At 53.6% G+C, this 22,538-nt stretch overlaps 2 protein-coding genes across 5 annotated transcripts in view; one reads left to right on the top strand and one right to left on the bottom strand.

Moving 5' to 3' along the window:
• Positions 1-15,799, top strand: part of GPR68 (G protein-coupled receptor 68) — a 28,141-nt gene extending 12,342 nt beyond the window's left edge. For 2 of the 4 annotated variants that reach the window (XM_064571487.1, XM_064571486.1), the window contains exons 2-3: positions 4,407-4,585; positions 14,363-15,799. In XM_064571487.1, the coding sequence (XP_064427557.1) occupies positions 14,499-15,581 (1,083 nt within the window). In that variant the 5' untranslated portion in view covers positions 4,407-4,585; positions 14,363-14,498 and the 3' untranslated portion in view covers positions 15,582-15,799. The remainder of the gene's footprint in view (positions 1-4,406; positions 4,586-14,362) is intronic. The other 2 variants (XM_064571489.1, XM_064571488.1) reach the window with 1 other exon arrangement.
• Positions 15,800-18,867: 3,068 nt separating this feature from the next.
• DGLUCY (D-glutamate cyclase) overlaps positions 18,868-22,538 on the bottom strand; it is a 72,051-nt gene continuing 68,380 nt past the window's right edge. The window contains 1 exon segment of the mRNA XM_054513944.2: positions 18,868-21,478. Within this exon segment, the coding sequence (XP_054369919.1) occupies positions 21,329-21,478 (150 nt within the window). The 3' untranslated portion in view covers positions 18,868-21,328.

Genomic DNA, 22,538 nt, shown 5'->3' with positions numbered 1-22,538 from the left:
AATCTGTTTGTTTTTCAAGAGGGTTGCTGCCTGGGTGTTTGGAGCGACTGTTGTCCTACATTATTAGGTTATTAGCTGATGGGTTGAAGTACCGTGGGTGGGGAGGGCAGGAGGCCAGGGAGGGCAGCAGGCCCCGGGAGTCGCTATGGCAACCTTCAGGTCTGTGGTTTGTGCTTCGGCTCCAAGCAGGAAGGATGTCCGAGACAGTTGAGACCTTCTCAGAGAGACCACAGACTCTCCAAAGAGAGACCAAAGTCTCTCTCTCAGCAGTAGGTTTCCACTGTAATGTATTTTCACGCATGGCCACCCACCCATGTCCTCAGAGTCAAAACCAACCCTCTTCCCATTGCCTCCTCCCAGAGTCTGCCTGTCTGCCCCAGTCTGTTATTTCCCGACTTCAATTTCAGCCACACTGGGCTGCAGAAAGAAATGGATTTTAGATTCATGTATTCATTCACACATTCAGCACATTGTTGTTGTGCGTTTATTTTGGGCCAAACCACCTTCTCCCAGAGAGAGAACAAAACAGACCCAGCTCCTCCTTCCTCCTGGGGCTTACTATCTAGAAGGGGAGATGGGCATGAGCAAGTAATCATACAAATTCCCATGCACTGCATTGTTAATTATTAGAATATAATTAATTCAGACCTGACTTGAACCCCAGCACTGCCGTGAGCCAGCTCTGTGACCTTGGTGTCTTCGGTGGTGAAGCCAGGATAATAATATTTACCTAACAGGGCTGCTGTGAAGCATCATCAGGGCACGCTCTGGGATGCACAGCATCTCACATGTAGCAGTAACTCCAAGTGTGTAAGCACCCACCCGGCGTCCCCTTGTCCATGGCCTATCTGTCGTTTGGAACTCACCGGCCACTTCTCTCTGTATGAGGAGCCCTGGTCTCCCCAGCTCTCTGGCAGTCACAGCAGTAAAACACCCAGACCTCACCTTTCAGAAGTTTCAAGTTGGCCAAGGAAAGACAAAAAGAACCCAAGGAGGGATGTGTGGAGGAGGGTGGCATTTGAACTGGGCCTTAAAGCTCTGGTGCTCAGACTTCGGTGTGTGTCAGAAAAACCAAAAGGAATTGCTCAAAGGCCAGACTCTTGGACCTCATCCTGAAGTGATTCTGATTCTGATTCAGTGAATCCAGGGCAGGGCCTGGGAACACTGGTGCGGGCCTCCTGAAGCTCATCTGGGAGATGCTGCCTTGAAGACCGGAGGGGGGATTTGACCTTGAATAGTAGGGAGAAGAAGCCAGGAAGTGGGTGGGCCACGAGAGCAAGGGCTGATGGGGCCTCCTCCCTGCCTTCACACTTCAGCCACCTTCTGCCCATCTTGCCCGCCCTCCACTCCGGGGGCACAACTCCAAGCCCATCCCTGCCCAGAGGCTCTGTCATAACTCCCCACACCTCCCAGGTGACTCTACTGATTGGGCCCCATGGCTTTGGTTAGACTTTGTCCTGGAGTCAGGGTGGGCGTGGGGGACAATGCCCAGATATTTATTTCCTTCCTTACCCCCTCCACCTCCCAGCCCCTCACCCCAGCTGCCCCCCGTCTTTGGTTATCAAGCATTTATTAGTGCCAGACCCTCGGGCAGTGTGGTACCAGGCACTGTGAGTCTGCAAAAGGGAGAAAGGCAGGCCCAGCTCAGGGGCCTGGGAGCTTGTTAGACGGACATGCTCAGGCCTCACCCCAGACCTACCGAACTAGATTCTACGCGTAAACGCGATTCCTGGGAGATTCACGTCAACATTTGTGAAGCACTGCTCGGTAGGGTTTTTTTGTTTTTGTTTTTGTTTTTGTTTTTAAAGATTTTATTTATTTATTTGAGAGAGAGAGAATGAGAGACAGCACGAGAGGCAGAGGGAGAGGGAGAAGCAGACTCCCCGCTGAGCAGGGAGCCTGATGCGGGACTTGATCCCGGGATTCCAGGATCATGACCTGAGCCGAAGGCAGTCGCTTAACCAACTGAGCCACCCAGGCGCCCTCGGTAGGGTTTTTAATAAGGGCAATATGGTGGCACAGTCGGCAGAATAAGGACCCCCAAATGATATCCAGGTCACAGTCCCTGGAGCCCATGGATATGTTACTTTACGTGACATTAAGGGAGATTAAGGTAGCAGGTAGAATCAAGCTTGCTAATCAGCTGACTTTTAAAGGAGACTGTCCTGGTTTATCCGGGTGGACCCAGTATGATCACAAAGGTCTTTAAAAGTGGAGGAGGGGGGCAGCAGGGTCAGAGTCAGAGAAGGAGATGTGAGGCTGGGAGCAGAGACCAGAGTGACACAGCGTGACATGGGCTCAACCTACCACTGCCGTCTTGGAAGCTGAAAGGGGGCTGAAAGCCAAGGAATGCTGGAAGCCTTTAGAAGCTCGAAAAGGCAAGGAAAGGGATTTTTCCCTAGAACTTCCAGAAGGAAGGCAGGCCTGCCAATACTTTGCTATCAGCCCAGTGAAACTAATGTCAGACTTCTGACCACTAGACTCTAAGACAAGAAATTTATGTTGTCTTATGCCGCTAAGCTGGTGGCAATTTGTTCCAGCAGCAACAAGAAACTCATACAGTGGTCAAGAGTCTTTGGAGTCAAACAGTTCTGCTCTTTCCTAGCGATGGGGCCCTGGGCAAGTTGCTGGCACTCTTGAGTCTCCGTTGCCCTACCTAGAAGACAGGGATAACCCTGCCTCACAGGACTGGTGCAGAAGTTAAAACAGGAAGCATCTGAAAGGTGCTGAGACCAGGTACTAAGCACATGCTCCCCAAATGGCAATGACTGCCCTCCTTGATCCTAAGTTGCTCCCACCTCTTCCCTGACTCCACCAGGGCCGTGGTGCCAGGCACTCAGGGAGGTTCTCTGCTGGTTCTTTTCTTGGTCCTTGAGGCCATCTTAACTTCACACCTGGCCACCTTTGAACCTGCAACAATATTGCACCTTGCATCAGCTCCTGTGGTGTCAGCCTGTGCGAAAGTAGAAGGCCTGGGGAAGGTCAAGGCCGGCCTTCGGGATACAAGTCAGCGAAGGTCCCTGCAGTGAAATAGCAGATGGCTCATGATAAGACACTTGTACTTGTCAGAGCCCTCAGGGAGCCTCCGACGTCTTTACCCCAACTAGCCCCAAATCGGTAGAGTAGCCAGGGGAAACCAGGTAGTGCACTATAACAAACACCTCACCGAGCTGGCCTGCTCACCCTCCACTCTTCCTAGGGTAAATCAGACCATGGGGCAGCACCTTCTACTCTGTTTCTACCATCGTCATCATCCCCATCATCACTGTATCCTGACTGACATCAAGGACCTACTAGGCGCCAGGCACTTGCTGGACCTCATCCCCTTTGGTTCTCATAGAAGTCCATTGGTCAGCAAGGTCTGCGGTTTCTCAAGGTCACACAGCCAGACAGTGGCAGCACGGGGATTGAGACCTGCACGGTCTGGCCCGGCGCCTCTGCTCTTAACCTTCATCCCGTGCCCTTGGGCTTGCTGCCACGTGCTGGAGGTCTTGCATGGTGCCACCGGCTCAGGGCCGACTCCACGGTCCTCCCTAGGGTGCTTCTCAGATTGCCTGGACTTCTAGGGGCCAGTGGGTGCCCAATAGCCTTGTGGCCTATGGTGCTCAAAATAATAGGCTCAGAGAGGCTCAGAAAAGCCCACCAGCCCTTCAGAGTCAAGGTTCTTGGAGGAGATGTTTATGCTGGGGGCAGACAGGGAGGCCCAGGGCTCAGTCTGACCTTCTGGGGCTGCTGTTCTCGTGGGGGTCTACAATGCTTCCCGACTGCTGTCCGCAAGGGCTGAGAGTGGGAAACCGTGATTTCAGGTGGCAGGCCTGGCGCAGTTTAGGCCCTAGGTCTTTCCAGGATGGAAGGAGCCGCAGAGGTAGACCCTGGCAGCCCCTGGGAGGTCACTGTGCCCCACAGAGCTCAGGCATTCTTACCCTTCACTGAACTCCCCCCTCTGCCCAGCAGCAGCTCCAAGATACTATCACTTTGGGCTGAAGGACAGAGTATGAATGGGGGGAGGCAGGCCAGGGGCTTCTCTTGAGACGATGTTTTTATTACAGACTCATTACTTTGCACTTAGTTGTAGGTTTATTTATTTATTTATATTTTTTTAAGATCTTATTTATTTGACAGAGAGAGACACAGCGAGAGAGGGAATCCAAGCAGGGGGAATGGGAGAGGGAGAAGCAGGCTTCCCGCGGAGCAGAGAGCCCGATGCGGGGCTCGATCCCAGGACCCTGGGATCATGACCTGAGCCGAAGGCAGACACTCAACGACTGAGCCACCCAGGCGCCCCTAGTTGTAGGTTTATTGAGTGAGGTTTGGGGGAGTCGAAGTGATGGGGTCCCCAGGACCCCTCAGGCCACTGCCCGATGCTTGGTGTCATCACAGTTTCTAGTCCTTCTTTCCCGTTTTAGGTTAAGGACAAAATCCTGGCACCTTTTTCTCTTCCTGAGTGGGTGTCTCAGAAGATGTGGGCTCAGCTGATTTGAGTTCAACTAAAGTAAGAATCACCCCTCCACCTGCAGTCCCAAAGGCCCACTGGGGAGGAAGAGGGGATCTCTGGCCCTGGAGAAAGGAAGACTCCCCACTGCAGGTGAGATATGGTGTCTATTTGCTGCAGAGGGGGCTGGGCAGCCTGGGGGCAGCTCCTGGGAGGGGAGGGTTCTGGGGCGGGGGAGGGGATGCAGTACCATCCGTGGTTTCCGCAGGTATAGACAGTCTGCGGGTCTATGTCCTGTTAAGCTGGGCCAGAGAGAGAGAGCCTTTCCTCTGGCCTGTGTGTCCCCCGGGTAGCCAGGCATTCACTACTAAGTTGACCGTGCACTCCTCACCCACCCGCTCCTTCCTGTGACATGAGGGAAGACCAGCCACACTTCTGCGACTCAGGAGAAACATGTGGGTCTAAACCTGCACTACCACTCCATCACGAGATGCAGACTTTTGCGGCAGCTGACATAGAAGCTTTTGCTTGGAGGGCCCAGACCCCACAGGAGGGGATTTTCTTCTGACACCCCTACCAATATAGTTCCCCCAAAAGACTATAATAGTGATTCATCCTCAGGAGAGGATGAGTCCCACAGATCACCCAATGGGGCAGAGAGACTGCACTTTCTCAGTGACCCCCAAGCACAGCGGACGTTGGCTTTCTGGCTCCAGCAACGCATCCTATGAGCCCCTTCCAAGGTGATCACGTCAAAGGGAGGAGGCTCTGCCAACAGAGCATGGCACCTGCAGTCAGCAGCACGTTCTGAGAATCGCCGCTCTCTCACTTAGCTGTGGGGCCCCGGTCTAGACCCTTGGCCTCTGTGTGCCTGAGTTTCCCCATTTGTAAACTGAGGGGGCTGAGCTGGGTAACCTCCAGGGCTTCTTTCAGTCCTGCGGCACTGAGGAAGTTTAGTAAACGCCCCTGAGAGGCAGAAGACCCCATGAAGCCAGAGCCCAGTGCTGGCTGCCCACTCGAGCCAGGCTACTTTAAAACACTGCTGTTTGCCTTATTCATAGCCCAGAACCTTCCTCTGTTGCCCTGGCTTTGTTGGTCCGCAAAACAGGACCCAACGTGCTTCCACCCCATCAGCACTGCTGCACCTGGCTGCCCGCTGGAGTTGTCCAGAGACCTTTAAAACCCTGGTGCTCGCACCTCCCCTCCAGAAAGGATGATTTCATCCATCTGAGATAGGGCATGGCCATTGGCATTCTTTTTTATAAGCTCTCCAAGTGTTTTCTTAGGTGAGGTGTGACCCACTGACCCAGATGTCGCTTGTGAGCCGCCGAAAGGTGACACCCCAGGGATGGGCATGGAAATAGCCGTCCTCCCCACTCCTTGCCTGTTATCCCTTTGTCCTTGCCGGTCGGTGTACGCGGTATATTCTAGTTGCTGGAGCACTGGTCTGTCTGAATGGCTCAAGCAAGGACCCCTGGGGCAGGGGTTCAACCTCCTGCACCCCCTCTCCTGGTCTTCTGTAGGTGCTCAGGGTGGTTTGATGGGTAGAATCAGTGCACTCGGCTCCCCCCGCAACCCCCCCTGACTCCCCAGGGCCCCTGCCCCTAACTCAGGCTTGAACAGTCCTGGTGAGGTTTCTCCCTGCCCCCCTGGGGTGTGGGGCAAGCGTTCGGAGGATGTGTGGAGGGAGCCGTCCCCCCACCCCACTCTCATCCTTGGCTGGGGAGTGTTCCTCGGCAACCGCCCAGCCTGATACCAGATCGGAGTTCACATGATTCTGCCTCAGCTCAGGAATGGGCAGCCTCCTGCTGGGATTTTCTAGACCGAGCTGGGAGGTGTGGTCTGTGGAAAATCTCTGGAGGGGAAGCGCGGGTCCTGGCTGCAGGGTGGCCTGCCTGGGGCGTCCCCCAGGCCCGGCAAGGTGGGTCCAGTCTCCTCCCCCAGGCCTCTGCAGAGCGTCTGGAGGAAGCCCGGGCTATTTGAGGTTTGAGGGCACAGCTCAGCCAGGTGGACGGTCAGAGAAGACCCAGATTCCCCCTTTCCTGCCGCTCACTCCCTGCCTGCTCCTCACCTGGCGGCAGAGACCGTCATCACCTTCTTGGGGTCTGGAGGCTGAGCAAGGCGGGGGATCAGTCCTGCTGCGTCCAAACGGAGGATGGTGACTCATTGGTGGGTCAAGAAATCAATTTAGTAGCTAACGAGCTGCATTTTGAAAACCAAGTAGAAATGATCAGAGTGCAAGTCCTGGGGTAAGTATTGCTTTGGGGAAGTTTGTTTCTCACTGTGCATGCATGCGTGTGTATAATGTCTGTGCGTGCTTGGTTACGATGTCGTGTGTTCTTGCTGTGGCTTGTGGTCGAAAGAGCTTAAAAGGCAGCAAATTCGTGCCATGATGCCGGGTTCTGGATTCAGATCCACCTGACTTACTGTATGAGCTTGAGCCACTGGCTTAGGCTCTCTGGGCTTCAGGTTCTGTGAAAGGGGATAGCCGTGCCAGCCCAGCTGCCTCAGAGGGACAGCCTGAGCCCCGAGGCCCCCCCAGCTCCCCCATGGGACTGAACTTCGAAACAGTTGCAAGGGCTTTAGAAATGATATTGTCTCCTTGTTGTTGGTGCTGGAGTGAGGATAGTTGGGAGCCAGATGGGACCAAGGCAGGCTGCAGCCTGATTTCTACTTGTGTCCCAGAGGGAAATGTCAGCCTCTGAGAGCATGCAGAGGTTTAACCGCTGAAGGGAAGGGAAGCTGGGCCTGCAGGAAACTCCCCGCTCCGTGGGCTCGGGGCTCCGTGAGTAACTGTCTGTGTGCGTGCCTGAGTGCAGCACACGGAAGAGACGCGAAGATTAGATCACTGTTTATGCACCAGCTCAATGCCAGCATCAGGCACCTCCGCCTTCTGGCTGGGAATGTGCAGGAGACTCTCAGCTTGCGTCAAAGAGGCGCTTCCTTCCTTCCTCCCAAAGAGGGCTAGTTTCTCATGGTCATTAAAGTCCTCGGAGACCTCCGTGCTGTTGGACATTTGTGTAAAGATTTGCTTTTAGGTGTTGGGTTGTTTTGTGTAGTCTCTGGGTTTCTTAGCTGGATGATGAAGTGTTTGAGGCAGACGCAGGGGCTCCCCATGTTTGTTCTTTGCCCCGATCCCCACCCCTTGGGCAACCACGGACTGGGCGCACCTTGGGTTTTCCTCAGTGGGTGTTGAGGAAACAGTTGACCTGGTAGAGCACCTGCCAGGGTGCAGGGGACCAGCCCAGGACTAAGCCTGGGGGCCCTCGTGGTGGCATCCGAGGACTGGGGCTCAGTGAAGCCTGGAGGTAGAGGGTGGTTGCTCAGTGATAATCATGACGGACAGAAAGAGAATGTGATGCAGGGGCACCTGGGTGGCTCAGTCGTTAAGCGACTGCCTTCGGCTCAGGTCATAATCCTGGAGTCCCCGGATCGAGTCCCACATCGGGCTCCCTGCTCAGCCAGAAGCCTGCTTCTCCCTCTCCCACTCCCCCTGCTTGTGTTCCGTCTCTCACTGTGTCTCTCGCTGTCAAATAAATAAACAAAAATCTTAAAAAAAAAAAAAAAAAAAAGAATGTGATGCAGAAGAAAGTGTGGGCCGATCTGACTTCAAAACCTGGCCTGCCACATCGTGACTGTGGAATCTTGAGCAGGTTGGTTCATCTCTCCAACCCTCAGTTTTTTCATCTGTAAAGTGAGCCCAGATAAGAGTGGTGTTGAAAGAGAGTGAATGTACGGAAACATTCCTGGTAGGTGGAGGGCTCTCCGCTGATTTGGCTTGGTTCTGCCACTCTGTCTACGTTTTTCCATTTACAGATCACTTTTGCATCCACTGTGTCCCTTGATTTTTGAGGAGCAAGTTTCCTATGGAGACCAGGTACAGAAAGGACACTCCTGGGCAGGGTGTAGTTTCCATCTGGGGGTACGTGTCCTCAGGAACCAGTAGGGGAGGCTGGCTGGGATTAGACCTAGGAGAAAAAGCTGGAGCCTCTGACCAGCTCTGGAGGCTTGAGCAGATGCTCGGCTGCTGGAGTGGAGGCTAGAGTAAATCTTCCTTCTTACTTTTCTGTTTCTATTAATGACAGCCCCACTGTCCCAGCACCCAACCTCAAACCCATCTACCTATCCAGTCACCCATTCATCCATTTCTCTACCCATTAACCCATCCATCTATCTGTCTACTCCTCGCCCATCTAGCTGTTTACACATTCAGCTACCCATGCATCCACCCATCCATCTATCTCTCTACCCATTCACTTACTCATCTGTCCATCTACCTTCATGCATTCATTTATTCATCCACCTGCCCCCCATCTATCCACCCATTCACCTATCCACCCACCCACCCACCTACCTCACCACCTCTCCACGCATCTACCAAGTAATTTTTGAGAGCTTACAAGGACCAAGCACTGAGGAACATCTCAGATTTGCCCCTGACTCAGATTTGTCCATCTCCCTTCTCATTAGTTGTCAGTTGCTACAGCTTCTTGTCTCCCCTCTGGCCATGCTTCCTCATACCTAGACCCTGTCATGCCAGGCTACTGTCAGTTCCCCAAAAGTGCCCATCATCTCTCATAGTTGGCCGGTTGCACACATTGTTTCCACAGACAGAAACTCCCCTCTGCTTGGGCAGCCCTTCCCCCTTCTTCTGTCTTAGCCTAACTTGCTGCTCAGGAAGGCTTTTTGGGCTGGGTTGGGTTACCTCCTATGAACTCCCTTAAAATCCTGTGCTCTCTTTAGGAGCTGGTTTCACCTGTCTTCTTCACTGTCCCATGAGAGTAAATGCACCTTGAGTTACACTAAGTGACCGTGTCTAGCACAGTGGCTTCCATACAACAGATACTCAATAAGTATCTGTTGTATGAATGGATAAATGAATGGATGGATGGATGGATGGATGGATGGAGGGCCATTGAAGGATTTGAAGTAGGAATGATTATGTTAGATTTGCATTTTAGAGGATGGCCTTAAGGGTGGTAAGATGGAGCCAAGAAATCCAATAGGAAGCCATTGCACTGATTCTGGGGATGAAGCCTTGACCAAGCCAGTCTAGAGCACTGGTGAGGAAACTGAAGAGGAACAGACTGATGTGGGAAATATTTAGGAGCTGAAAATGGTAGAACTGGGTAATTAACTGGAGGCTTTGGATGAAGATGAGGAAAGAAGCTGAAGGCCCTTTAACTGGGCAGGTAGAGATGACCCTTCCAAGAGCAGATTCATGCAGAAATGAGGGAAGTGGGGTGGGCCTGACTGACCATGTCCGGTGAGGCAGCGGGACGCTGGTTTTGTCCACCGTCCACCTGGTGGGAGGTCTAGGAGTCGTAGAGTGCAGATGGGGTTGAAACCAGAGAGGCATGCTGTCCCCCAGAGGATGTGTGTGGTGTGAAAAGAACAAACCAACATTAAATGTGAGTGTGAGGGATGCTCACAGCACCGCCATACACTGCCCCCGGGTAAGAGTAAGTTATGCCTATGAGATTGGAGGTTCCCTGAGGGTGGGAGAAATCCAGAGGAACTGGACTCTTGGGCAAGCCACTCCATCTCTCTGGGCCTCAGTTGCCTCATCCCTCAAATGGGGGAAATAACAGGGCCTTTGTGAAGATGGGGGAGAGCAGATATGAAATGCTCCGCAAACTGTAAAAGATTTTGCAAATACGAGGTGTAAGTACCCCGACAGATCCAGTCACTGTTTGTCGAGAGATTGAATCAGGCTATTGACCTTGCATGGGCTGTATCCTGGTTCTGCCCACGAGGTCCTGCTGGGTCCTAAATTTCCCTTCCAGCCACCTCTGCTCCCCAGCTTGGGAACTCATGTTATCTGGGTGCTTATCCTGCCACTTACCAGGAGCCAAATCCCAGACGTTCCAGACGTTTGAGCGCCTGGCTACACAGGAGTGTGCTTCATGGGTCCGCTGCACCAACATCACCTTAGGAACACGCTGGACATTCCCAAGCCCCACCTCAGACCCACTGACTTAGAAACACTGAAGGTGAGGCTCAATAATCTGTTTTAAACAAATCTTCCAGAGCACTCTAATGCACCTAAATTGAAAACCACGGCTCTTAAAACACCCTTTTTCTACAAGGGAACGTAGGAAGTGCTTTAATCTAAACATAGTAAATGTCTCTTCTTTGCCCTGCAGGCTTGAGTATTTTTGACTCTGACTGCCAAATTTCGATTATTGTTGGCCTAGGAAAGAGGAAGGGACACGCTGTTGCCCCAGCACTGCCCCGTCCCCCACACCCCTGCCCCCCACACAGATACACACTCACGGCCAGTAAACAACAGGCTTCAGCCTGGTGACTCTCAGCGAATTCCTAAGACCTGACAGCACGTGTTTTTCGCTATGGCTTCATTCGCCCTGGGTGAGTGCTCCTGGGAACGGCTCGGGGCCCTGGACTGCTGTCCGCTTCTCATATGGAAGCCAGCCGAACCATCTGGCCCCGCAGGTGTGGGCTTGGGATTCAGGGATAGGGGGGCTGGCAAGAGGAAGGTGAACGGAGCCACAGTTTGACACACTGGGCAGAGTTTTGGGGTCACAGGCCTCAGCTGCCCCTTTCCCCTTCTTCTCACCATCAAAACATATAAGCAGAACCAAAACACACAAAAAGCAAAAAAACCCAAAAAACGAAAAACAAGAAAATGCCCTTGTGCACCACTGGTGGGCATGTAAAATGGTGCAGCTGCTGTGGAAAACAGAGTGGCAGTTCCTCAAAAAATTAAAAATAGAACTACCATCTGATCCAGTAATTCCACTTCTGGGTATCTACCCAGAAGAGCTGAAAGCAGGGACGCGAATAGATAACCGTACATCCATGTTCATAGCAGCATTATTCCCAAAAGCCAACGGGTAGAGCAGAAGCAAGTGTTCACTGACAAATGAATGGAAAAACCAAATATAGTAAATACATACAATAGAATATTATTCAGCCTTAAAAAGGAAGGCAATTCTGCAATATGCTACAGCATGAATGAATCTCGGGGACATTTTGCTAAGTGAAATAAGCCAGTCACCAAAAGACAAACCCTGAACGATTTCTCTTAGACGAGGGCCCTAGAATAGTCACATTCACAGGAACAGAGAGTAGAATGGTGGGTGCCAGGGCCTGGGGTGGGGGGCAGAGGGGGATGGGGAGCTCAGTTAGTGTTTCATGGGGACAGAGTTTCAGTTTGGGACGATGAAAAAGTTCTGGAGACAGATGGTGGTGCTGGTTGCATGACAGTGTGACTAATCAACTGTACATTTTAAAATGCTTTCCGTGGTAAATTGTATGTTATATATATATGTAACCACCATTAAAAACACCAAGAAGCACTCCCCTCCACCACCATCACTGAGATTCCAGGCTTGTGTAGGATGGAGAGCTGAGCCCGACCGGGCATCCTCATCTTCTGGAGACTGAGAGTTTGGGAGCGAGCCTCAGCTGGGGATGGCTGTCAGGAGGCAGGGAGGTGGGACATGCAGCAGGGAGACCCAGGCTTCCTTCCTCAGTCAGGCTTCGGGCGACCTTGGTTTCCCCACCTGTGAAATGGGGCGGTGGCATTCACTTATTCCTTCCAGCAGTGTTTATGAGAGCCTCTGAAGTGCCAGGCACAGTTCAAGGTGCACCTGGCCTCTGGCCTCTTGCAATTCACATCCCCGTGGAGGAGACAGATCAGCAGCCGCAGTCAAGTTAACCGACAAGAGCAATCTCGGATGCTGCTGGGGGCTCTGAGGAGCAGTCAAGCAGGAGGTGTGAGGGTTACCGGGGAGGGGGCTACTTATGTGGGGTGGTCAGCTGAGATCTTGCAGAAAAGGAGCCAGCCCTGCTGTGGAGGTGGAGGTTGCGGGGGGGGGGGGGTGTGTGTGCAGGGGACAGCTCTCCCGAGAGACAACGGCTTATGCAGCCGAGGCCTGAGCCGCAGACAGCTGGGTTTTATGGCTAATGCATGGTGGTGGTGGGCGAGGCCGAGGGAGCTGGGCGGGGCCGGATCACGCTGGGCCTTGAAGGTCCTATCAGGAGTTTGGGTTTTACTGTAGGTGTGATAAGAAGCCATCTCAGTGGCTTTTAAGCAAGGAAGAAGAGGACCTGGTTATATTCTAGAAAGAGGGCTGTGGCTTCCATGTGGGTCATTGGCGGGGGACGAATGGGAGAGCTGGGGTGGGGGAGGGAACCATGTGAGGAGGGTAGCTTTGGTAGAACCATCTCTTGCCCGTCTAGAGACCCTTATGAAAGCTACAGGGTCCTTCCCCAGGAAGAATGCCCATACTTACTTATTTACAAGATTGAGCAGGGGGTTGCAGGGGCATCTCTCAAGTTTACCCTCCCTGCACCCCAGGACTGGAACTGCTGGGCTGGGTGTCTCTGAGCCCCTTCCCTGCACGCTGCACCCGCTTCCAGGCTGAGCCCTGGCTCCAGGGGCCACGGGGCCAGGCAAGAGCCACAACAGAGCTGCAGGGGTGAGGCGGCGGAGGGAGGGGCTGTGGTCAGCAGGTGGTGAGGTGGCTGCCCGGCATACTCTGAGGGGTCTCCCTTCTGGGTCCCTGAGTCGCAGCTTGACTATGGTGGAGAGACAATGCAAGGGGCAGGGTGGATCTGCTGATACTTCAAAACAGCTTAATTCAAACCTCCTCACTCATTCAGAATTTGCAACCCTATGGACTGTACCTGCTCGAGGCGGGGGGTGAAATTGGTTCTTGGGTGGGGTGAAAAAAAACCCTTAGCTATTACAATGATTTGTCACCCTTCCAAGGGTCACAGTACACAAACAGATGTGCAATATATTTGGGGTATTAAAATTTCACAGAAAGGGGGCGGTCAGGGGAAAAAAAGTGGCTAACGAGGCTCTCTGGGAGGATGATTCTTACACAAACAAAAAATTAGAAGTCCTGATTTAGAAACAGTGAGATTTTTCAGTGGGGCCAGAAGCGTTCAATCAGTAGAGTAGCTCAGGCCTTTCGTTTCGATATATTAATTTATAAAGTGGACTCACAAGAGAAATCTTTGTTCTCTCTTGTTCAAATGTATTTGTACACGTAGAAGTAGCATTTTTTTGTTGTTGTTAAATTCTCAACAATATGAGCTTTCCACCAATGTTAAGACTTGCCATATTTTACTCTGCCTCTTTGCCTCTGGTGAAACAATGCTGTGGATTTTGGCATCCGTCATTTTACGTGGCCCTGATGCTGACCCGAGGACAGGTGTTTCTGTGCCCACATTACAGATGAGGACACTGACACTCAGAGACGGGAAATCGCTCGCACAGCCTGTAAGCGGCTGACCCTGGCCTCGCACGCATTTCTGTTGGTTCCTTGTGTTGTTCCCTGCGCTGGGTCCTCAATTCCACAGAGAGGGGGTGAGGTAGCACCTCCTGATGAGCACCCAGGAATCCAGGCAGTGCCCCGTGGGAAGCATGCTCTTTGTTCCTCCTCACCAGAGCACAATAGGACGAGGCAAGGTTGGGCCCCTTCTGGGCTGTCCGGAAAGGCCCCCAGAAGGGGCTGTGGCCTCAGGGCTAACTGACCTGGTACATTCTTGGGAGCAAGTAGGAAAACTGTGAATGATGCATAGTGCTGTCATAGGGAGAGGGGCCGGGGCCCTTGCTGTTGTGTGCGGGTTGGAATTGGTCTTTACCTTGAGCGGCCCTTGGAGAGCGGGGCTCGGGATGAGGCTGTGCTCACAAGAGCTCCTAGCCTTCCTTGCTGCCCTGAGAGACCAGGAAAATAAATAAGGGATAGGAAGCCAGGGAGCGGGGATAGGGAGGCACAAACCACCATTGAGTGTCTTGGTGCGTGACCAAGGTAGCCAACTAGATAGTCGAGTTGAGTTGAGGTTGGCCCAGTCTTCTCCATTGCGTGAGGCGCTTAGAACGGTACCTGACACCCAGCAGGGCTACATAAACGTCAGCTGCTATCATCCTAAGCCCTTCCTGCCTTTACCTTTCAGGGGCTTACCCACCACCCAGGAGGCCCAGCTTTTGGTACAGCTTGAGCCGCAGCCAGCGAACAAGATGGCTGTAGAGAGACCGGCCCGGTCCCTGAGCCGGTGAGGGGCGAGGCGCCCGGCGCCCTGAGGCCCAAAGATGGGGAACGTCACTGCAGAGAACAGCTCGCTGTGCGCCATTGACCACACCATCCACCAGACTCTGGCCCCGGTGGTCTACGTCGTGGTGCTGGTGGTGGGCTTCCCGGCCAACTGCCTGTCCCTCTACTTTGGCTACCTGCAGATCAAGGCCCGGAACGAGCTGGGCGTGTACCTGTGCAACCTGACCTTGGCCGACCTCTTCTACATCTGCTCGCTGCCCTTCTGGCTGCAGTACGTGCTGCAGCACGACCACTGGTCGCACGGGGACCTGTCCTGCCAGGTGTGCGGCATCCTCCTCTACGAGAACATCTACATCAGCGTGGGCTTCCTCTGCTGCATCTCCATCGACCGCTACCTGGCCGTGGCCCACCCCTTCCGCTTCCACCAGTTCCGCACGCTCAAGGCGGCCGTGGGCGTCAGCGCGCTCATCTGGGCCAAGGAGCTGCTGAGCAGCGTCTACTTCCTCATGCACAAGGAGGTGGTGGAGGACGAGGACCGGCACCGCGTCTGCTTCGAGCACTACCCCCTGGAGCCATGGCAGCGGGGCATCAACTACTACCGCTTCCTCGTGGGCTTCCTCTTCCCCCTCTGCCTGCTGCTGGCCTCCTACCGGGGCATCCTGCGGGCCGTGTGCCGCAGCCACGGCACCCAGAAGAGCCGCAAGGACCAGATCCAGCGGCTGGTGCTCAGCACCGTGGTCATCTTCCTGGCCTGCTTCCTGCCCTACCACGCTCTGCTGCTCGTGCGCAGCCTCTGGGAGGCCAGCTGCCAGTTCGCCAAGGCCGTCTTCAACGCCTACCACTTCTCCCTGCTCCTCACCAGCTTCAACTGCGTGGCCGACCCCGTGCTGTACTGCTTCGTCAGCGAGTCCACGCACCGGGACCTGGGCCGCCTCCGGGGGGCCTGCCTGGCCTTCCTGAGCTGCGCGGGCCCCGGCCGCGCCCGGGAGGCCTACCCGCTGGGCGCCGCCCAGGCCTCGGGGAAAGGCGATGAGCCCGAGCTGTTGACCAGGCTCCACTCGACCTTCCAGACGCCGAACTCGCCCGGAGCCGGGGGGTCGCCCGCGGGCGGCGTGGCCTAGCCGGGGGTCTCGCCGTGGGGGGGCAGGGGCCTCCTTCTGCCAGAGGGAACCATGGGCCGCGGCCCGCGCGGCAGGACCTCTCTGGTCCCGGGGAGCCCGCTCCAGCTTGCTGGGCCCGGCGGGGATGAGCCCTGTCGGTTCCTGGGGGTTGTCTGGTGCGGGCGGGGCTTCTGGCGAGGGGAAGACGGCCAGTTGTCACCTCCACGGGGTTCTCGAAGAGAAGCTGCCGGGCGGGGCGGGGGAGGGGGTGGTGCAGAGTGTGAGGACATGGAGGATAGGGACTGGGGGGAGGCGAGGGTGGGGCACCTGGGGGCACACGTGCCAGGACCTTCCAGTGCCATTGTCACGGATGACACCTCTCCTTGTGGGGAAGTGCCTCCTGGGGACACGACACATGAAGCTGTATTGTCATCATTAACGCTCGGGACCCACCCGTTTGTGGGAAGAGGACCTGCCAGGAGGAGGTCGGACGGGGAGAAGAGATGCATGGTCGGGGACAGTGAAGGGAGTGACAGGAGAGGAGAGACCCCAGCTCTAGGCATGTCTCACGTTCAGAGGGAGAGTTGAGCGGATTCCCCAAGCCCCGGGACTGATAGAGGACAAATCCCAGGGCTCCCCGGGGCTCCCTGGGGCCATGTCTGTGTCCTTTCAAACAGGCAGTACTGAAAGCTCTGTGTCAGGACGGAGTTCCCAACACACAGAGTCCCCCTAATTAGTTTTCTGTTTCCATCTGCCCAGAAGCACTGGGCACGGAAGCCAGGGCTTGTGTGCGTGCGTGCGTGTGTGCGTTAAAACGCCAGGGTCTCCATGAGAGCTCTGTGCCAAGACACTGAGGCTGGGGTTATGTGAGTGCTGGTGGTGTTGCCCCCCCCACCCCAGTTCCCGCCTTTGTCCCCTGCCACACACCCTGTGGAGCGTCTAGCAGTCTCAGGAGCATGACATGCTCTCCGTGTTCTCAGATACAACAAAGCAAAACAGAGACACGTTCTCGAGCATCTCTCAGCCCAAAGGCCTGGGGTTAAGCTCCACAACGGTTTAGATAGCCCCTAGGACAAGGAGACGAGGGGGCCCCTGGGCTCGTCCTGCCCCCTTTCTTCTCCAGCACTGCTCCTTTGCCAGATGTCCCACGTCTCCACGTGGAGAGTGATAGTGGGCCCCAGGTAGCCCAGCGTACTGACGGCCACCTCTCTGCCATCATCTTCTGTCCCAGAAGCCTCGGTATGGGTCTCATCTCTCCTACAACTTTGTGCCCAACCATGTTGAGCCTCCACCCTGGTGAACACAACCAAGGACCAGAAGAACTTCTTGCTGCCCCAAGGATCTGGCCACCTTTGCAGAAATGCTAGCCCTTCAGATTTCCCGGTCGGCGGGCTGGGGCCAGCTCTGACTTCCCTCAGAGTTCTGGATTCCAGCTCCCCACACCCAAGGGGCTAGGTGGACTCAAGCCTTGAGAGGGACCAGGGATGGGGAGATACAAGCTGGCATCCACAGAACATTTCTGGAATCTGCTAAAAGGAGGGCCAAGGAGAACATTTCAATCTCTCTTCCCCTCTCCTCCCGTCCTTCTCTAAGAGGCAGATTTATCCTGAGTCTCTGATACCTCAGGTTGGAAGTGGCTTTGGCTTTGACTGGGTAGCCCTACGCTAGCTCCTTATGGAGGGCCTCCCATAACCTGGGGTGCCTCTCTTCCCCTTCCTGAAGGAGGAAGTGACCGGATCTGAAGGTGGCAGAAATGGCCATACTGCCAAGAAAAGTCTGCCCAGTCCCAGCCCAGAATCTTACTGGGGCGATGGCACTGGTTGAGGCCTCCATGCCTCCTCATCCCAAATTTCCCCCTATTTTGACCTTAAACATGGGCATTCCCACTGGGATGGACTGGGATGAGCTGAGGGCAGTTCCTTTTACTATCAAGAGTTGTATTTTTGTATTGTCTTCTCTTTTATGCCAAGTATGTGTGTGTTGGACTGTGCAATGGAGTTATGTAGCAAACTTGAGTCTGCAAATAAAGCAAAGTAGCCAGCCACAGCTGGAGTGTGCTACAGTCCTTATGGGGAAGGAGGATCTTTCAACACCACGGGGATCTAGAGGGCTCTTGAAATACCCAGCAGAGTCAGGAAGTTCCAGGATTAGCTTTCTTAGAGAAAACTCAGAGAAATTAGGGTATTTGCCCTTGGTCACCCAGCAGTGACCAAAAAGGATGGAGCCTTCAAGTGAAGTTGGGTCTTCTCTCCCTCCTCTTGAGATTCATAAAGTATCTTCAACTCTTTAGCACATTGTTGCAAATCCACTCTGGGACTTAATTTGGCCCCCTCCCTTTTGAGGACAGAGCCCAGCCCTGTGATTTGGAGAATATCACTGTCCTTGGACAACATGATCCCTTCTACCCTCCAGGGTCTGTTCCCCACAGTGAGGAAAGGCTTGATCAGGCCGACCACCCTCCTCATTAGCAAAGATTGCCAAAGTAGAAAGACCTGTTGGACTCATCTCTTGGGGCTCTCCTCACTGCTTGGGCTTTGTTTGGGGAGGCTCACATTTGTTGGCCAGCCCTTTTAGGTTTTAGCATCTTCTCAACAGTGACAGGCTACATATTTATTGCTCAAGATCAACTGCATCATATTAAAATGTAAATTTGGTTTTGGTTACTTAATCCTTCTCTGGGTCAGATTCCTGGAGTCCTGAAGGATTCTGCAAGAATTGATCCTTCTTCCAAACAGACTAAGTGAGGACATCATTGGGGATTAAGATTCCTTTCTCTCCTGAGAGAATGGATGGAGGAAAAGGCCCATCTGGTTTGGACAGAAGGTGACAGAGTCATTAGATTCCTTTCTTATTCACCAGTGTTGCTTAGCAAGATGAGGGCTCATCTTCCTGTTTATATACACTGGCCTGTGGGTTGGCCAGACAAGAGTGGGAGAAATTTTCAGCACAGAATACATCCCCATCTGCTGCTTTCCTCTGAATGGTATAACCAAAAGAGCCAGAAGGTGGTCTGCTTGGTTCAGTGCTTTTCTGAAAACCCTGCTTCTTGAAGCTGGTGATCCCATAGCCTCCATGCCTGGAACTCATCTAGCAAGACAATGGCCTTTGACGGCAATCATCCTGAAGTCACAATGGTACCCAATGACCAGGAGAAATGGTAGGATTTCAATTCCATCTGCTTTAATTCAACAACTATCAGGACACTGCTAGATTAGACATTAGATAGCAGTGCTGGAATGTACCATAGAGGTCATGATATCCAATTTTCTCTCCATTGAATTATCCCAGCTATATCCTCCCCCCCCCCCCCCCCCAATGATGGTCCAGTTTCTGAACAAATACTGCTAATGACACCAATTTGCTACTAACCAGCATGATTCATTCCAGGGTTGGGGCTGGCCATCAACAGGGCCTTCTCAAAGAGGGGCAGGAAATGAATTCAGAGGAATGTCTTGCCCAGATGAGCAATGGGATGGCCTTTGACCAGAGGACAGCAGGGGGCTAAGGAACCCTGACCCCATTAGCTGGCTGGCTTGCCTTTGAGTCCCACTTCCTGCAGGGTCTACAGGGCTTGTGCTCCTTGGTGTGCCCAACGTCTCCAGCCTGCCCTTGAACACCCAAAGAGCACCTCAGACCCAGCTTGCCAGGAGCCCTCCTAACATTCCTGGAAATGCCCAGAGATGTTCACCTGCCCCACAAATCCATCCTGCTGGTGGCCCAGCCCATCTCTTCCCCTGGGCCGCCCCGCCATTCCCTATAGGACACTCTTGTCCCACTGTAACTGGCTTCTCCAGGCCAGAGCCATGCTCACCGTGCTACCCCAGACGTGGACACAGGCTTTTTATCAAAACACAGATAAGACGAGGACCAACTTGAGCAAAACTTTACTAAAGGCTTGACCAGGAATCTTACTGCAGAATAGAAACACAAGAAAACCGGATCCTGGAGCTCAGAGCTCCAGTGGTCCCTGGGCTGGACCCTGCTGAGGGATCTACTCCTGGCTCTCTCTTGCACCTTCGACCATTTCTCCCTGCAGAGGGGCCTTTGGGTGCCTCACTCCAGAGTGAGGACCCTCACTCTCAGCCTTCTCTGGGCTCCACCCGGGTCTCGGCCTCTTTCCCAAACAACTTCATCATCTCCCCATAAACTTCTGGCCACAGTGCAGATAACCTATTACACAGTCCTGCCTTAAACTGCTCCATGCCGGAACAGAACTCTGTTATTACTATTGCAAAACCCAAAGCCCATTAGTGTCTTCCCCCAAAATATGAATCAGAAGAGTGATGGCAGCTTTACCGACATGATGTTTTCTCTTCCCTAGGCATCGAGACTTCAAAAATGCCAGGGGATGCTCTCGAGACCCCGCAGGACATGGAGCTCTGCAGTCGCATGTCAGGGACCAAAACTGTCACTGGAGGATCCCGGGCCCTCCGTGGGAGTGGGAGTGGGGGTGAAGCTTGGGGCCTGGAGGGACTCGGTGAGCTGTGAGAAGCTGCAGATGGAGGGAGCGTGAGCTCATCACAATGAGCACATCAGCCCTGAGCCCACGCCAGCCGAAGCACAGACCTGTAGGTGGGGACTCCCGGACACAATGACAAGGGGAGGTCAGGACAGTCCCCACCCCGGCTGCTTCCGGCCAGGGGCTTGGCCATGCTGCGGCGTGGGGAGCACTGGAATTGAATCCCTGATTGCTTACTCTACACTTCGGCTCTAACTTCTACTGTTGAGCAATTTAGAGTAGCAAGTGTTCCATGCTTTACAACTAACGTCCCTTAAAGAACTGAGGTAGACATGTTTAAGGAAATAAAATGAAGCAGCTGGGGCTGCAGCTGGGAAGCCGGACTCTTCCATCTGGATGAGTCAGGCATCACTCAGCCGTGAACTAGCACAAGATACCATCCTCATTCGATACAGGAGTGTAATGGGATGTGGTCAATGACTCTGCTTCTAATTTTGTTGGGAAATGTGCAGTGGAAGATTGTGAAGGAGATGTGGGCGAGCTGACTACTGTTGTCCAGAAGGATCCTGTGAGCCACCTGAGCCCAACACCATCCCGACCCCTTCCCCCAAGCTCCAGGAGTGTGCCTGCCCTCCTACATGGGGAAGCCAAAGCCTCCGGCTCTGGCCTGGGGCTGAGCATATGGGGAGGGAGTGGGAGAAGTGTCAGACTCCTAGGGGTGGGGGGTGTCAGGACCTGTGGGAGTGAAGGGAGGTGGGGGCCTCACAGAAGGTGATGGTGATAAACGTAAGGCTTGAAGGCCCACGCAAACAAAACGTTGTTTGAAAAAGAAAGCATTTCAGAGGTATAAATATTTTGGTGCTGGTGGTAAAGTCCCAGAGCTTCGTAAATAGACACTACGTATTTGTACATTTTACTATTTCTTAGTTAGCCTGGGGGATTATTCACGGCCCTGGTCGTGCGTGCTCTTCTGTCTGCCTGGCAAGGAATATTTTTGCGGGTGTCCCCATGCGCGGTTGGTCAGCTGACTCTCACCACGTGGGTGCCCTGAAGGAACCAGGAGGAGGAGGGTTGAAATCAAAGCCTCTAAGCACTTAGGAAGAAAAGAAAAAACCCCAAAGAACCATTCTCCTCGGTCCGTATCATCCGCACGGTCCCGTCCCAGGCAGTGGTCCTGCAGGGTCCCAGGTGGGGCTCACCCAGGGCCAGTGTTTATGTGCATAGCCTTCGTGGAAAGAAGCCGGGGGCCCTCGGGGAGCTCCTCCCGAGGTCCAGGCACGGCCATCTGGTATGCGGTCCACGGGCACAGTCACACGCACACTGTGGCAACATCCACCAGCTTCTGGACCATCTGGGCGTGGGTGCCGTGGAAGGGCAGCCCGTCCACCTCCATGCCCACGACGCCCGAGACTCCACTCCGAACTTTGTGCCGCACCAGGATGCCCAACATCTTTTCTTCCTGGAAAAAAAAAATGAGAACAGAAACAGAAGGGGTGGAGGGGGAGGAAAAAGAAAGAGATGCATACATTTATAAGCGGAGGAAGAGTGTTTGACTCGGCATGGTCTCTTTCTTAAAAATAAAATTTCGCGTATCCATACAAATGCCACTGGGAGACTCATCATGAAGAATAGGTGGCCTAGGGGCGCCTGGGTGGCTCAGTTGGTTAAGCAACTGCCTTCGGCTCAGGTCATGATCCTGGAGTCCCGGGATCGAGTCCCACATTGGGCTCCCTGCTCGGTGGGGAGCCTGCTTCTCCTTCTGACCCTCCTCCCTCTCATGCTCTCTGTCTCTCATTCTCTCTCTCTCAAATAAATAAATAAAATCTTAAAAAAAAAAAAAAAAAAAAGAATAGGTGGCCTACATCACGCCCCATCTGCCCCAGACCCACTCCTCAGAAGCAGCAACTTCAAGCAGTTTGGGGTGTTTCTTCTGGGAATTATGGTCATGTAACTAAATGTGGTTTTGATGGAAAACTGAATTTAATGCTTGTTCAAAAAACCCGGAAGATTCACTTCTGTGGGGTACAGCGTGGGCTACTTCCTGCAACCTAGCCCCTGCTCAGCTCCGGTCATCTGCCAGTGTGGGCCATGTCCCATCTCCTGCTGCAGGTGTCCTCTCCTCCAGTGTGGATGTGGGAGGCTCGGAGGGAGCAGAGCCCTGCACAAAATGCAGCCTGATCCTGGGCCCAGCAGGCAGGCTTTGGGATCAGACAGATCTGACGTGGGTCTTTCCTGGCAGATGTTTTAACCTCTCTGTGCCTCAGTGTCCTCATCTGCATAATGGGGATGTTGATGATACTAATAGTAATAATGTCTCCTGAGTGGGTTGTTATAAGGATTAAATGAGATAATGCAAATAAAGCACCTAGTGTGGCCCTTGGCACACAGTAGGCGCTCATGAAATCAGGTAAGTTATTATTGGCAGCATTGGGTCCCCTGGCCTCTTGCCCAGGGCTTTTTTCCTTTGACATACTTGCTGATTTTTTTTTTTTTTAAGTGATTTGATTCGCTCCCTCTCT

This window comes from Mirounga angustirostris, unplaced genomic scaffold (assembly GCF_029215605.1).
Source record: "Mirounga angustirostris isolate CCGP_5_RB_7025 unplaced genomic scaffold, mMirAng1.0.hap1 SCAF_9, whole genome shotgun sequence".
NCBI lineage: Eukaryota > Metazoa > Chordata > Mammalia > Carnivora > Phocidae > Mirounga > Mirounga angustirostris.
The sequence above is the reverse complement of the archived record's forward strand: the minus strand, read 5'-3'. Positions and strand labels throughout refer to the sequence as shown.